The following is a 16,064-nucleotide window of genomic DNA, read 5'->3' as shown; positions in this document are numbered from 1 at the left end:
GTTTTTAGCGAAAAAGCTTTACATCGAGCTTAATGGAAAATAAGAGTTAATATGCAGTATGATATTGAAAGAATTTAGGACATAATACAAATTATAGACCTTTGGAAACCATAAGTTAGAATTCAGATTTAAGGTATTATAACTTCTGAACCTGTTTGAAATTGGGCAGGGTATAAATTAAGTAAAAGTGGGCTCAAGATGGTGGCACCCAGAGTGTGGCTTTTGCGACGGCCGTGAGGTGAACTAAACCCAAACCTCTGCATCTTGTTGAAGCTAAGCCGGGCCACTCTGGGCCTCAAGAAGCCCGAGGCCGGTGGCGTGATCTGGACCATCGTGCGAGCAGGCCAGGCCATGTCTGGGCCCCCATTAGGTCCCATCTTGGGTCAGCGAGGTGTTTCCATCAACCAGTTCTGCAGAGAGTTCAATGAGAAGACGAAGGACATAAAAGAAGGTATTCTTCTGCCTACCAAGATCTTTGTGAAGCCTGACAGGACAATTGAATTCAAGATTGGACAACCCACTCTTTCCTATTTCCTGAAGGCAGCTCCTGGCATTGAGAAGGGGGCCCGGCAGACAGTGAAAGAGGTGGCAGGCCTGGTGACCTTGAAGCATGTATACGAGATTCCTCGTGTCAAAGCTCAGGATGAGGCCTTCACCCTGCAGGATGTACCCCTGTCCTCTGTTGTCTGCTCCATCAATGGCGCTGCCCGTTCCTTGGGCATTCAGGTGGTGACAGACCTCAGTGCAGAAGAGCTGGCAGCTTTCCAGAGGGAAAGAACTAGATTCCTGGCTGCACAGAAAGAGGCAGACTTGGCGACCCAGGCAGAAGCTGACAACAAGTGATCCTCCACACTCCCAAGATTTTAAAAGCAGCAGCTGGGACGGGGGCCAGTTGGGAAGGCTCTGTGAAAGGGGAGGAAGGGAGGTCAAGGTCATACCAACCTGATTATTATTTATTAAGGAAACAAGCCTGAATAAACATCCTTTGTCACCCCCCCCCAAAAAAAATTAAGTAAAAGTGTCATTTGTGGAACTTAGTGGCCCATTTGATGTGTTTCCATAGCTGATATTATGGGGAATGGGACATGTAATCATCATTCTTATAAATCTAATACAAAGTATAAGGGTTGTGTAGATTATTTTTGTAGCATTTATATTAGATGAAGTTCTATGCTTTTGCAATTTTAAAGTATTAACAGATAAAATTCTTTTGTAGTTTTATATTTTCATTGGCATTTTTAACATTTAAAATAATCACTTTAAATCTTTAAATAGGTGGCTCGGACATGGCACAAACTGGTAAAGACGCGACAGGAAGAAGGTGCAGATAGGCAAGAGCTTCAGCGGCTGTGGCAGAAACTGACTCAGCTGCTGGCTAACACTGTTGAAGATCAGAATAATGAAACTCAGCAATTGGTATTGACTTATTTATTCTTCATGTTGTTCATGAAAGTTGATCATTTAGGCTGGACATGATGGCCCACGCCTGTAATACCAGCACTCTGGGAGGCCAAGGCAGGTGGATTGCCTGATCTTGCAGGTTTGAGACCAGCCTGAGCAAGAGAGAGATCCTATAAATAGCCAGGCATTGTGATGGGTGCCTATAATGCCAGCTACTAGGGAGGCTGAGGCAGGACAATTTCTTGAGTCCAAGAGTCAGAGGTTGCTGTGAGCTGTGATGCCACGGTACTCTACCAAGGGTGACAAAGTGAGACTTTGTCTTAAAAAAAAAAGAAAGAAAGTTGATCATTTAATTGAATTTAGAAATTAGAAACATAATTAAATGATAGAGAAGAGTACTATGTAGCAGAATAACTTTGTACATTTTGTAAATGTACAATGTTAAGTTCATAGAAGTGGAATGATTGGTCTGCAGTTTCTTGTACAAAGTCTGGATGGGAGTGGAATTGGTACTCAAGGTATCAGAACATAATCTTCTGTATTCATAAGAATCCATGATGAACCAGTAATTCAATCACGGCCAAAAAGAAACTGTGGATATTATGTTTACAAAACTGCTATAATTTCTAAAAAGTTACACTTTTAAAGTGTGTCTCTTTTCAAGTGTGTTCTCTTAGTTCTTATGAACTAAGAATAATGAATAACTTTGAGGTTAAACAATTCTACCAGAGTATGTATAGTTAACATTTAGAGTATTTATACCTAGAATATATACTTATTGGTGAGCAGATTTTCAAGTGATTGAAAATAATTTTAAAGGACTATAAAAAATTGTTTGAATCATAACTGGAAAATATCTGTTATTCTTTTTTTGTTAAGTTTAAAGGTCAACTTAATTTTTTATTATCGTAAATGGCCAGTCAGTGTATACTAAATCAAATGGAATTCCTAAGCCTACATAATTATAGGCTCTATATAGGATGGGAAGTTCGTTTTATTATGTTTGTTCATTTTTTCATTCATTGATTTGTTCTTTTATTCAGAAAATATATATTGAGAACCTACTACAGGCAGTATCCTAGGGGCTGGGGATGAAAATGTAAGAATAAGATTTCTATCTGTATGGTAGTGTGGTTTATGTGTGCATAAATTCCGTTGTGGAAAAAATTGAACAGTGACAAAATTAGGTAGCTTACCAATTTCTCTTTAATCGTATCATTCTAGTGTGGCCTCATTCTTTTCCATAATATAGTATATATCATCAGAGTATCAAACACATACCAAAATATTCTAAGTGAAGTGCCTTTTTAGAATGTCTGTATTACACTTTCCTATCAAAGAGAATTATACATATATTTAAGAATTGATTTCTAATTGTTAAAAATGGGATAAAAGGGCTTTCAGGGGTTTATTATCACCTTGAATACTGACTGTTCAGAAAAGAATGTGTCACCTATTTTCCATTTGAGATAATTTCTTTACTATTTTTAACAACCTGTTATCTTAGACTGTTTTAAGATAAATTTCCTTCTTTGAGAGATTGTGAATTTTATTAGAACAATAAAACTTTATGGCATACTTTCCAAAGAAAATTTGACATTTCATGGATTTTTATTAAGTTATGAATATTCATTTGAAAAATGTAGAACATGGAACCAAATGAATAGAATGGCATACTCTAGAGTGCTTGCCCTGGATTCTACTATTGTTCTTGCTCAAAACGTATTTAGAAGGCTTCTTTTAGAATTTCCTTCAAAGTCATTTAATACTGCATAAGAGAAGTGATTCCATTTTAGGTCCATTGTATCTCTGTTTTCCTTTTACAAAAAGTATATAACTCAGCTTCATAAAATATTTTTAAAGGTTGAAGATTTACTGCTATTGAAGATGTTTTAAAGCATGTGCTAATGATTTCAGAAGAGATTTTTTTTTTTTTGCAGTTTTTGGCCGGGGCCGGGTTTGAACCCGCCACCTCCAGTATATGGAGCCAGCGCCCTACTCCTTTGAGCCACAGGCACTGCCCGAGAAAAGTTGTTTTAAAAACAATGTGAGCAATAGCATCTGTTCTAGCATATAGGACTGTACTCTGGCTGACTGCTTTGTTAGATTAATGTCATGTCACACCTGTCACATCTACTTCAGTGCAGTCTGATGACCAGCTGGAGTTAGGATGCGCACCAGAACTTACATATGCATTTCTTTCCTCATTGGAAAGCCAAGGGCTTACTTTAAAGGTGTACTTTGTATAGGTAGGTCTCACATTTATCATTTAAGTACTACAGATGATAGCTTTTTTGTTTGTTTCAGCTTTTAACTGCTTTTGAAAATGCATTGGAGTTATCAGAGACGATTCCTAGTGAAGATCACCAAATCCTTTATAGGCATTTCATTCAGTGTTTAGCCAAAGTAAGTTGATTTTTTAAATCTCTAATATGACTTTTATGTATTTCTCATTAGAAAAGTGTTCACAAATGCATTTTACTACTACTGGAATTAAGTTTATTTTGCTTTTATATTTTCAAGTTTCCTCATGAGACTGCTAGGCTGAAGAAGGCCTGTGTAGGGATGATGAGCATCTACCCTGCTGTACAGTACCCACTGGAAATGCTCTGTTTACATTTAATTGAATCAGGTAATTTCTTACTTGTCATATGTGTCCCAGTGCTGTGCGATTGTGTGGGAGGATGCTGCCATCAATCAGAAAGTATGTTAGTGCCTGCCGTGTGTAAGGTCTTGTTTCAGTGTTCTGGATATAAAAGTAAGTACAGCATGTAGTCTTTCTGTTTGGGAAGGCTGATAAGTACAGAAAGTGCAGTGACAGGAAGTATGAGTTACTGAGTTCATTGTTGATCAGTGAAGTCTTTTTGGTGGTGGAAACTGAGGGCAGTTCCATAGGTATTAGATGAACAGGAGGAGGTGAAGGTACTCTAGATGGCCATGAGCAGAGGTGTGGAGCTAGGTGCATTTTTTTAGGAATAGTAATAGTGGAAGGAATAACTAAGATACAGTTTGACTAAGCAATTTGGACTGTATTACATGTTGCCATGAATATTATGAAAAGGATTTTAGGAAAGTTTAACATTCTCAGTGTTGATGTTCTATCGTAGTATCACAAGTATACTGTTATAGATACCCTAACATTATAAAACAATGATGTTTTCTAATGATATTTTTAATGAAATAGAGCGTATTCCAGTTGGAGAGCATGTCACTGTGCATACTTCATGTTCTTGCGTCTTTGTGTACTTTGGGGACAAGAGCAGGGATGACACCCGGCTTGCTAGGAGGTGACAGACTTGTAGCTGTGGATGTCTTATGCCCAAGGCTGGTGTCTAGGCAGTTTATAAGGGGTTGGCCATATTGGTTTTTCTTGCCAGTTTTTGTCCTTTTTGTCAGTTTGTGCTAAATAGATTGCTTTTTAAATAATTTAAATATGACATATGACTCCTGTCCATGCCTGTATTCACTTGGGGTGGACCAGTTCACAAAAGTAAGTTGTCACAGAAATAGAAATAATAGTACAGACACCACTGTGGTAGTGATTGTAAATTATTGGGGAGCTTTACTTAGCCATTCAGTTTTTCTTTTTCCACTTGGTTGCTAAGTGAGCATATGCCTGGAAATGTAAATGAGCCTCACCTGTGTCACCGTGGAAGGATGACTAGAAACTCCTGCAGGAGGTAACTGTGAGAGGAAGTTCCTGGTGGAAACGACTGTTGCATCCATTTTGTTCTTCCCCACTTTAGCTGTCCTTTGTAAGTCCTACTTTTTCTTACCTGGTATCTGGAATAAAACAAAAAGGCCTCAGTCTTGGACATCTTTGTAACATGTAAGCAGATCTTTTCCTTTGAGTGAAAGATAGACTTGAGAGGAGTACTTTTCACAATCACAAGGAAAGGGAACATTAGAAAGTATCATAGTGAACACCTTCCTGAGGTGTGGGTCTTCAGCTAACGTGGTGTGCAGGGCAGCTGGTACAGAGGATGGGCTAGACCGAGTAAACGAAGTGATGCTGTAGATGAATGAACTAGAAGTGTGATAGTGATGATAGGAGCAGATGAGTGAAAAAAATGAAAGGGACATCTTAGAGGTAAAGGGAGGGAAGAATCAATTTTAACTTTCATCTCTCCTCAAAAGTTGGCCCCATATGGCATGATGGTTTATACGAAAGGTAGTTTGTTAAGGGAAAACACAAATGGGTATGAAAGTGGTGAAAACAAGAAGCAATTCTTGCCCTTCTCAATTGTTAGTTATGGGAGTTTGCAGAATTGAGCAGTTCACGTTACGTACATTCTGTTCTGGGGGTGGAAGTTTATTTAATAGTTATTGTAGGATGCCTTTTTTCCCCATTACTCCTCTAATCCAAACTTCCTGTGTATGAAGAATTTCTGAAAAGCTGTAAGGCTTGTAAAGTCTGACCCTCCCTCCCCCAGAGTACTTCAGTATCTGCAGAATCTGCTGCTTCACAGCAGTTAATCAGTAGGTTCTCTTTCACTGAGGACAAAAGTATTTCATTCTCCTTTGTCTGCCTTTTCCTGTTGAGACTTGAAGATTCATTTTCAAAGTGACTCAGTTTATAAAGCTGCATATAACAAGTGGAATGGCCTTCACAGTTGTCATCTGTTGAAATGTTTTACATGCTAAATGACCTCTCTGATTTGTCTTATTTTGCTTTGTTGCTGAAAGGGGGAGGATAAGAAAGCTTGGTTCTTCAAATTCAAGTAGAAAGAGCTTCTTTAAGATACTGTGCTCCAGAATTTTAGAAAATCCACATGAAAATAAAGACATAAATGCCATCAGATTGTACATTTTTTTCCTCCCAACTATGTTTATTTAAAAGGAAAATTCTATAGTATCTATCAATTTCTTTGGGATGCCAGAAATGACTTAATTACTTAAAAAAAAATCCTCACTTTTATTGGTAGTAAACTTTATTCTTACTACTTAGCATACAACCTGAACCTCTTCAGAACATCTTTTATTGTTGGAATTTTGGCATTCATCAGCCCCAAGTCTAGCTTGCTTTTTTGAGAAATAAAAATTATATTGCCAAACTGTTTTAAGGTCATTAAATCTGGAACTTTAGAATCCTTTAAATGTTAAAAAGATATGTTCCTAAGCAATCTATAGGAATCCTCATTAAAATATCAACATCATACTTTGAAGAAATGGAAAAAACAGTTCTTTGTTTTGTATAGAACCAGAAAAACCCTCAATAGCCAAGGCAATTCTTAGCAATAAAAACAAACAAACAAACAAACAGAGGCATCATTCTTCCAGACTTCAGGTTATATTACAAGTCCACACTGATCAGTGTGTGCTACACAGAAATAGAGACTTAGACACATGGAACAGAATAGAAAACCAAGAGATGAAACTAGTCTCTTACTGCCATCTGATCTTTGATAAACTAAACAAAAGCATACAGTGGGGAGAGAATCCCTATTCAATAAGTGGTACTGAGAGAACTGGATAACCACATGTAAAAGACTGAAATAGGACCCATACCTTTTACCACTTATAAAAATTGATTCAAAATGGATAAAAGATTTAAATCTACAAATGATATGATAAAAATTCTAGAAGAAAGTTTGGGCAAAACTCTTATGATGTCACCCTGAGGAAAGATTTTTATGGCAGAGACTTCAGTGACAATTGCAACAACAATAAAAATAAATAAATGGGACTTAATTAAGTCCCATTTGGATATAGACAATATATATATTTCAGAATGGGAAAAGATATTTGCATGTTACACATCTGACAAAGGGTTGATAACTAGAATCTATGGAGATCTCAAGTTAATCAACAAAAAAGAATAAACAATCCTGTTTATCACTGGGCAAGAGACATGAACAGAACCTTCTCTGAGGAAGACAGACGAATGGCTAACAAACATTTGAAAAAAATGCACGTCTTTCATCATCATCAGAAAAATGAAAATCAAAACTACCCTGACATATCACCTAATCCCAGTGACAACGGCCCACATCAAAAAGTCCCAAAGCTGTAGATGCTGTCATCGGTGTGGAGAGAAGGGAACACTTTTACACTGGAATTGCAAACTAATGCAGCCTCTTTGGAAAGAAGTGTGGAGAACCCTCAAAGAACTCAAATCAGACCTCCTATTTGATCTGCAATCCCATTAGTAGGCATCTACCCAGAAGAAAAAAAAATCATTTTATTGTGAGGAGATTTGCACTACATAGTTTATCGCAGCTCAATTTGTAATCACCAAGATGTGTAAACAACCTAAATGCCCATCAATCCAGGAATGGATTAACAAGCTATGGTACATATACATCATGGAATACTATTCAGCCATTAACAGGATTACATCTTTTGTATTAATCTGAATGGAGTCTAAACACATTCCTCTTAGTAAAGTATCACAAGAATGGAAAAGCAAATATTCAATCTACTCAATTCTCATATAAGCTGGTAGACAATCTAATATATGCTCATATAAGCGAAAAACTCAATTCAATTTAAGTTGCTGGGAGGAGGAAGGAGGTGGGGGATGAGTGTGCTCGCACTTACTGGGCACAGTGTAAGGGTGTATGGCATGCTTCTTGGGCATAGGACACAACTAGAAGAGAGATGCTACCTAACAAATACAAACATTGCAACCTAGTTGTTGGTACCCTTACCAACAACTTGGAAAATAAATAAATGAATGTTAAAAAGAGCAGGTAGGTTAAATAAAAGCAATGAAGTCTATTTCCTGTCTGTTTTTAGCCTCCAGCAGAGAGATTTATTTAGCTAGTACCATTAATAAGAATCAGTATGGGCTTGGCGCCTGTGGCTCAAGCAGCTAAGGCACCAGCCACATACACCTAAGGTGGCGGGTTTGAATCCAGCCCGGACCCACCAAACAACAATAATGGCTGCAACCAAAAAATAGCCGGGCGTTGTGGCGGGCACCTGTGGTCCCAGCTACTTGGGAGGTGGAGGCAGGAGTCTCGCTTGAGCCCAGGAGTCAGAGGTTGCTGTGAGCAGTGAAGCCATAGCACTCTACCCGGGGAGATAGCTTGAGGCTCTGTCTCAAAAAAAAAAAAAAAAAGAATCAGTTTGGAGGACTTGGCGCCTGTAGCTCAAGCGTCTAGGGTGCCAGCCACATACACCAGAGCTGGCAAGTTCGAATCCAGCCCAGGCCCGCCAAACAACAATGACAACTACAACCGAAAGATAGCTGGGTGTTGTGGTGAGCGCCTGTAGTCCCAGCTACTTGTGAGACTGAGGCAAGAGACTCGATTGAGCCCAAGAGTTGGAGGTTGCTGTAGATTCCACGGCACTCTACCAAGGGGAACAACTTGAGACTGTGTCTGAAAAAAAAAAAAAAGAATCAGTATGGAGAAGAGGATTGGACTTGAAGCTGGAATACTTTTTGTCCTTTTACATGTGACCTTAGTGTTGTTATCACTGTTGCTAGTTTTTGGAAATACATCGAAAATTCTTCTCACTGACACTTGATTGCATGTAGAGAATGTCACCAGGGCTAACTGTGAACATAGCGTTTCTAAATCTTAATTTGTTTTTATAGTTGTGCTTCCAGGCTTTAGCAATGGGAATATGTTAGTAAGGTTTACCTTGTTTTGAAAGTTGTTTGTACTTATCTCAACCTTTTGGAAACTGTCTTCATGCAGCTCCTCACACTTTGCTTACTTGCATGTAGCTTTAGGGAACCTCATGGGAATGATCAGTCGAGAAATGAGATGCATGAGTGACTCTTCTTCTTTTCATCCCTGATGTATTTTCTGTAATGAGGGCAGTTTATGTAGCCCTCATGAATTGTTTCTATGGAGGAAGAGAATTATGACTCAGATGGGTAGAGATAGAAGGTAAAATTTTAATAGCTATTTTTTCTTTTTTAGGATTGTAAAGATTTTAAATTTTATATAGTAATTCTCTATCATTACCCATTAACAGACTAAGCCTTTCTGAATTAGTTCATGATGGTATTTTTAGAGAATTTAAAGATATTTTTAGAGATTTTAAAGATCATCACAATGTTTAATGAACATTTACTATATATAAGATACCATGCTACTCTCTACCCTGCAGAAGTTACCATCTAGTTACTGAGGCAACAAAGGGTATATATGTCATAAGGTTAATAATAAAAGTGGTGTACGGTATTAGCAAATACTATGGACCTGTGGTGCTTAAAGTATGATCTCTGGAGTAGCAGCAGCAGCATCAGAGAACTTGACCTGAATCGGAAACTTTAGGGATAGGTTTTAACATACTGTGTTTCGGCAGTTCTGATGCCTAATGTAGACAGTGTCCAATTTAGACAATACCACTGGATAGACAGGGAAAAAGCTACTGATTTGCTTGGGAGGAAATAGGATGTATGAAACTAGGCACATCTATTCTTGGAATTTGTGTTTGTGGAAGGGGTAGTGAGAGTGACAGAAGGAAATTCGTGTCTAGCAGCATGGTAGTAGTGATACCAGAATTTCACTCTTCAGTAGGTTCTTGGTCTCGGTAATTCAAAAAATGAATCCGCAGACCACAGATCAGTGGTAAGACAGGATTTATTTACAGAAAAGATTACAGAAGCGCCAGCGCTCCTGGCAGAGAGAAAATCCAAGTCGGGAAAGAAAAGCTCTGCCTGTCTTTCTCGGGGCTCTTTGTCTAGGGGTATATATAGTTGCATGGGGCCCTCAGTAGTTACATTTAGCGTGTCTGGGACATCAAATCTGGGACATGTCTGGCCCTCAGTATTTACATTTAGTATGTCTTGGTAGTTACGTTTAACATGTCTGGGACATTGTGTCTGGGACATGTCTGGGTCCTGTCTAGGTCACAAATGAATGGCTACAATCTCTTTCATTACCAGCCTAGGAAATGGCTCACTGCTACCGCACCAACACCACCAAGGCAGAGGCAGCCAGTCTGCTCCCCCACCCCCTCCAGCTCCAAAAGCTGGCTGGGACGCTACTTGTCCTGTATCAATTCTCCCTCTCTGAGAGGAAGGGAAAAAGAAGGAAGACTGGATCTAACTGCTTCCTGCTGAGTCAGGTGATGATAGGAGGGGGTAGTTAGGGTTTCTCTGGAGGGAGAGTGATCCAGGAGTCCATGATAGAATCGGGTCTTGGTCTGGAACCATCTTTACTGTGTGTGGCTTGATGACATTTCTGAAAGACACAAATCTGATTAGCACATTAAAAGGCAAAGGTAGAATAGTGAGAGGAGGGGATTATATACAGTGTCAGATTAGAAATACAAAGTCAGTGATGTTTAAAAAGAAAACTATATTAACACTTTTCTTGCTGTCTTCTAAATAATAACTTCAAATTTTCCTTAGGCTCATAAGTGTAGGTAGACTGTGGTTGATTCTCTTTATGGTCTGCTTCTGTAGAAGGTGGTGGGTTTCAGGATTTTACTCATAAATGATGTATCCAGGAATCTATCCCCATAACTTTAACAGCTGTAAAGAAGACGAGATAACAGAAAAGGGACCTTCCCAAGTTGGGGTTAGGGAAGGTGAATTAGAGTTTTAAATAAATGGCAGATGCAAGAGAAGCATGGACCCTATTTCAGATGTAATTAATTAATAGAAATTTATTGATAATTTGATACACCTGCAGGTGTACCTACAGGGAGCTGATAGGCATGCAGCCACGAATGGCAAATTCAAAAGGTTTATATACTATTATTCTGCATAGTCATGCAGGGTCAGCAAGCTAGCGCAATACAGAAGCCAGTTATAGTGGTTAAAGCAGGGTTGCGGGGTGGAGGTACATGTTGATTCATAAATCATAAAATATATCACAAATGACCCTTCATGGGTCATAAGATAAGGGTCACATAGTTCAGGGGTACAAGCACAAGTGTTGGGTGAGTTTCCGAGAACAATTTGGGACCTTTTCACCTGGGGCTTTATTTGGAATCCACCTCTCTTCCTCCTTTTCTTACCTTCAAGTTTCTTCCCAGAATCTAACTTCTCCACCCCTGTGGGGGCTGAGGCTAAAAGGCTTAGGAAAGGTTTCCTTTTCAAGGGTAGGGGGCTTATTCCCCACTGGCCTTAGGGGGGGAATCAAGGGGTCTGGGTCATCACAAGTTTTGATCATGACCAGATCTCCAGGACAGAAAAGCTCCTTTAGTGTTGAATGTGAAAATGTAGTTGGGATGTTTTTAAGGATTTGTTGAAATTTAGCTAAAGAAGTAATATGTTTTACCAATTCTGTAGTTTCTTGATCTAATAATGAATCGTTAGTTAAAAAGTGTCTTCCATATAGTAATTTAAATGGGCTGCAGCCGAGTTTCTGAGGTAAATTTCTTATTCTAAAGAGAACAGTGGAAAGCAGTTTAGTCCAAGGGAGATGAGTCTCTCCAGTTAGTTTTTGTAACTGTCCTTTGATTTTATCATTCATTTTTTTCTACCTTCCCAGAGGATTGGGGCTTCCAAGAATAGTGTAGATGATGTTTTATGCCTGCCTAGGGCTCTAGATATGCCCTGTGTCACAGTTGCCTTGAAGGCCTTCTCATTATCACTTTGCAAACTCCCAGGGAGTCCAAACCTGGGGATAATTGCATGTACTAAAGCCTTTACAACTTTCTGGGCCTTTTCTGTCCTGCAAGGGAATGCTTCAACCCAATTAATAAAAGTATCCACAAATACTAGCAAATTTTGTCTACCACGTACCTTAGGGAGATGAGTAAAATCCATTTGCCAATCTTTACCTGGATGTTTACCTTGTTTCTATATACCTAAGGGAGTTAGATGGTGATTTGAAGGATTGGTCCTTTGACATACATCACAAGTATCTGTTTTAAGGTTTCCATTCTAGAGTGATAAGGCCCTCTTTGGGGGCATTTTTAATTAAAGAATAGAGTGGTCTAGTTATTTCACTATATCTAGGAATCCAGAGCCTGCAAAAGCTTATAATTCCTAAGAAGCCTTGAAGTTGTCTGAGAGTTCAAGGTTTAGGATGAGCCAATATTGGTTCTATTCTTTCTTTGCCCAGGGCTTTCTTCCCCTGTGAAAGCTGGAGGCCCAAATGGTGAACTTCAGGCATACATAATTGGGCTTTAGCCTTGGAAATTTTGTACCCACAATCAGCTAGAGAGTTTAATAGAATTTGTGTAGCTTTGTGGCATTCCTCTGCAGCTGGTGCTCCCCAAAGAATATCATCTACATACTGAATAAGAAGTGCTATAGGATATGAACAATCACTTAAGTCTTTAGCTAAGGCTTGTCTAAACAAGTGAGGGCTGTCCCTAAATCCCTGAGGTAACAGAGTCCATGTGAGCTGTGTGTTGGAGTATATCCCTTCAAAAGGGGAGCAGGAGTTTCAGACATGATTAGGAAGGTGTGAGAGAATAGCCAGTCATCCTAATTGTAGCTTAAAGGCTGAGATAAAAATTTGGTAACTGGCTTTCCAGACACCCCTATATAGTTACAGATTTGGGGGATAAAAGACCAAGGTTAGAGAAAAGTACAGAAAAGGTTGTTCCAGTGTCCAGGAGAAATTCTATCTCCTAGCCCTCCACTATAAGGCAAACCTGGGGCTCCTAAGGGGTAATGACACAAGCTGGAGCCATGAGAATCTGCCCCGGGCACCCTCAGTCCAGTTGGAGTGCTGATGGGGTTGCTGTACCCAGAGGCCTTCACTTCTGAGGACAGGCCACCCTCCAGTGTTCACCCTTGCCTTCTGGATAGGTGGCTTGCTCTGCCGGTGGTTCTGCTAGGGGCAGTCCTTCCTGAAGTGGCCAGCCTGACCACATTGGCAGCCCTTGTTCTTAGCTCCTCGGGCTTCCCTCTGCCCCTGAAAGGTTCTAGTTTTTTGGAGTGCCGTTATTAGAGCTGTCAGTTTTTTCATATTCCTTCTCTCTTTTCCTCTTCTTTCTCCTGATCTTGGTTCTAAAGGACTATAGTGCTCATTTTAAGAAGATTCTCCAGGTTATGATCTGGGCCTAGAGCCAATTTCTGGAGTTTCCTTTGAATGTCTGGGCTGCTGGAGTGATAAATTTATCTTTTAAAATAATTTGGCCCTCTAAGGAGTTGGGTGTTAACTGAGTATATTTTCTTATTGCCTCCCTAAGCCGCTCAAGAAAGGCTGAGGGACTCTCATTTTGCTCCTGGCAAATAGTAGACAACTTAGAATAATTCATAGGCTTTTTTTTGGATCAACGTAAACCTTCCAGGATACATGTTAGAAAATGTTTACGCCGCCAGTCACCTTGTTTCTCAGGGTCCCATTCGGGATCCTCAAAGGGAACTGCCTGTCTTCCCATGGGGTATCTGTCCCTTTTCTCAGGAGACATACTGCTATTGGACATGAACTACAAATCACTCTACTTTCTAGCTTTATATAAGACTTCACTTTTTTCATTAAAAGTTAAAGTTTGATCTAGTAGTAACATTACATCTGTCCAAGAGAGGTCAAAGTTTTGTCCTAATCCTTGGAGAACATCTATGTACTTATCGAGGTCATCAGAAAATTTTCCTAAATCAACGTTAATTTGCTTTAAATCTGCCAGAGAAAACAGAGTGTATACTTGTGCACTTCCCCTTTCACCACCCGCAGTCTCAACCAAGGGACACAAAGAAGGATATGGTTGCCTTCTGAGGGTCCCCAGTAGGACCAGAAAAAAATTTTGGGACAGCCTCCCTCCTGTGATTTTCTGAACGCATGGAGGAAGGTGCAGGAGAGGTAGATGGTGGGAAGGTTGAAAAACATAGTATTTAAGACCTGCTATTTTCCTTTGTACTGGAAATTTAAAAGAAGCTAGGTTGAACTAGGTTGTGACAGCATCTCCCTCAGGAATCCCTGACCATTTGGGGAGGTTATAGCCATGAGAGCTGAATCTGACAGGTTTTACACAGCTGGGGGTTATCCCTGAGGAAAAAGAAAGCTTGCACATAGAGCACTTCAGACCACTTTTCTTCTTCTAAAAGTATCTAACCGAAAAATGGTGTGATAATTTTGAGTACCCTCTGGGGGCCATTGTTCACCAGTGGAGAGTTGACACTGAGGCCAGGCCTAAATGCAGAAGAAAACCATACATTCTTTTTTCAGTGTCTGGGGATCAAACATGTCCCAGTGCTTCATACTACAGCTCAGTGGAGTGTTCTGGCAGCACAGGCCGAAAAATCAGGTATCTGGGAGCCTGGTCCTGCCTGATAACAGTTCTCTTGGCAAGAGAACATAACCCATCTGTGGGAAAGAACAGACATCCAGCATCTTAATCAATCTCACCCCGTATTCCTGGGTTGTCAAAGCATCCTCTGACCAACCCAAGAAGCCTTCCAAGCAGAAGGAGGCATCCTTCCAATGCTTGGGGAAGAATCCCTGAGGAGAGTGGCCTCCTCTGCCCCTGTGCTTGTCTGGAATTAGCCACTCTTACCAGTGTAGTGCTTAGTACCTGCTGGCTCTCCTGTGCTTATAACAAGCTGGCAGCACAGCCTGAGAAATCAGGTATCAGGGAGCTGGGTCCCGCCTGATGCATATTCTGCCCCTTTCTGCCCCTTCCCCCCCACCCCACCCCACCCCCCGCCAGCTCCAGAGTATCAATCAAAGTGGGGATGAGCCCCGCCCTGGAGAAAATGGGTGTGCGGTACTTGCACATTTAACTCTATATAATCTTTACAAGCTTCTTTTAAATTCCCAGTAACAACAGAAAATAGCAGGTCTTAAATGCTATGTTTTCCAACCTCCCTTTTCTTTCCCAAAAGTTAGCCAAGCAACAATAATTATTTAGTGACAAATCAGAGTTGAGAGACACTTTGAAATTTTTGCATTACAATTACCATATTTCCCCGAAAATAAGACACTATCTTATATTTATTTTTTCTCAAGAAGACACACTAGGGCTTATTTTCAGGGGATGTCTTATTTTTATTAAGTATAATACAACAATCTACATTTATTCAAATACAGTTAAGTCATCTTCTTCTGGAACCTAACAGGGGGAGGTGACCTTGTTGGTGGGGCTGGTGCTAGTGATGCGTGAACTCCTTTCCCCTAGCGGTTCACATGTGCACGTTAGGATGCCTGCTACGCGTGCAAGTGCGAAGGGCTGGGAGAAAGGAGCTGTGGCAGATAAAAGGTATTCCAGTCTTCCTTACTGCTCCTGGCGGAAATGTACGTTGCACAGCCATGCCCTTCACTAGGTCTTATTATTGAGGTAGGGCTAATATTTAGCAAATACATAGAAATCCTGGTAGGGCTTATTTTTAGGTAGGTCTTATTTTAGGGGAAACATGGTAGTTACAATTAGCTGAAGTCTTAAAAAAACCTGGAAGTATTTTAAAGGTTCCCATTTACACCAATAAACCAGAAGAAATCAAATACCCAGGGTCATTTTCATTGCCTTTCTTCATTTTTTTTTTAATTAAATCATAGCTGTGTACATTAATGCAATCGTGGGTACAATGTGCTGGTTTTATATACAACTTGAAATATTTTCATGAAACTGGTTAACATAGCCTTTACCACATTTTCTTAGTTATTGTGTTAAGATATTTATATTCTACACCTAGTAAATTTCACATGTACCCATGTAAGATGCACCATAGGTGTGGTCCCACCACTTAACCCTCCCTCCACCCATCCTCCCTCTCCCCTCCCTTCCCTCCCCTCCTCTGTTTCCCCTTCTTTGGTTTCATAGTAGGGCTGAGTACACTGGATACTTTTTCTTCCATTCTTGAG

General features: G+C 40.0%; 1 protein-coding gene and 1 pseudogene across 7 annotated transcripts in view; both read left to right on the top strand.

Moving 5' to 3' along the window:
- TTC37 (tetratricopeptide repeat domain 37) overlaps window positions 1–16,064 on the top strand; it is a 98,852-nt gene that overhangs the window by 20,927 nt on the left and 61,861 nt on the right. For all 7 annotated transcript variants that reach the window (XM_023510884.1, XM_023510886.1, XM_023510885.1 and 4 more), the window contains 3 exons: window positions 1,276–1,416; window positions 3,709–3,807; window positions 3,925–4,033. In XM_023510884.1, the coding sequence (XP_023366652.1) occupies window positions 1,276–1,416; window positions 3,709–3,807; window positions 3,925–4,033 (349 nt within the window). The remainder of the gene's footprint in view (window positions 1–1,275; window positions 1,417–3,708; window positions 3,808–3,924; window positions 4,034–16,064) is intronic.
- On the top strand, window positions 33–925 carry LOC105886617 (annotated as a pseudogene).

Source organism: Otolemur garnettii, unplaced genomic scaffold, assembly GCF_000181295.1.
Source record: "Otolemur garnettii isolate 467f Iridium unplaced genomic scaffold, OtoGar3 scaffold00017, whole genome shotgun sequence".
Taxonomy (NCBI): Eukaryota; Metazoa; Chordata; class Mammalia; order Primates; family Galagidae; genus Otolemur; species Otolemur garnettii.
This window is presented reverse-complemented; position numbering and strand designations above follow the sequence as displayed.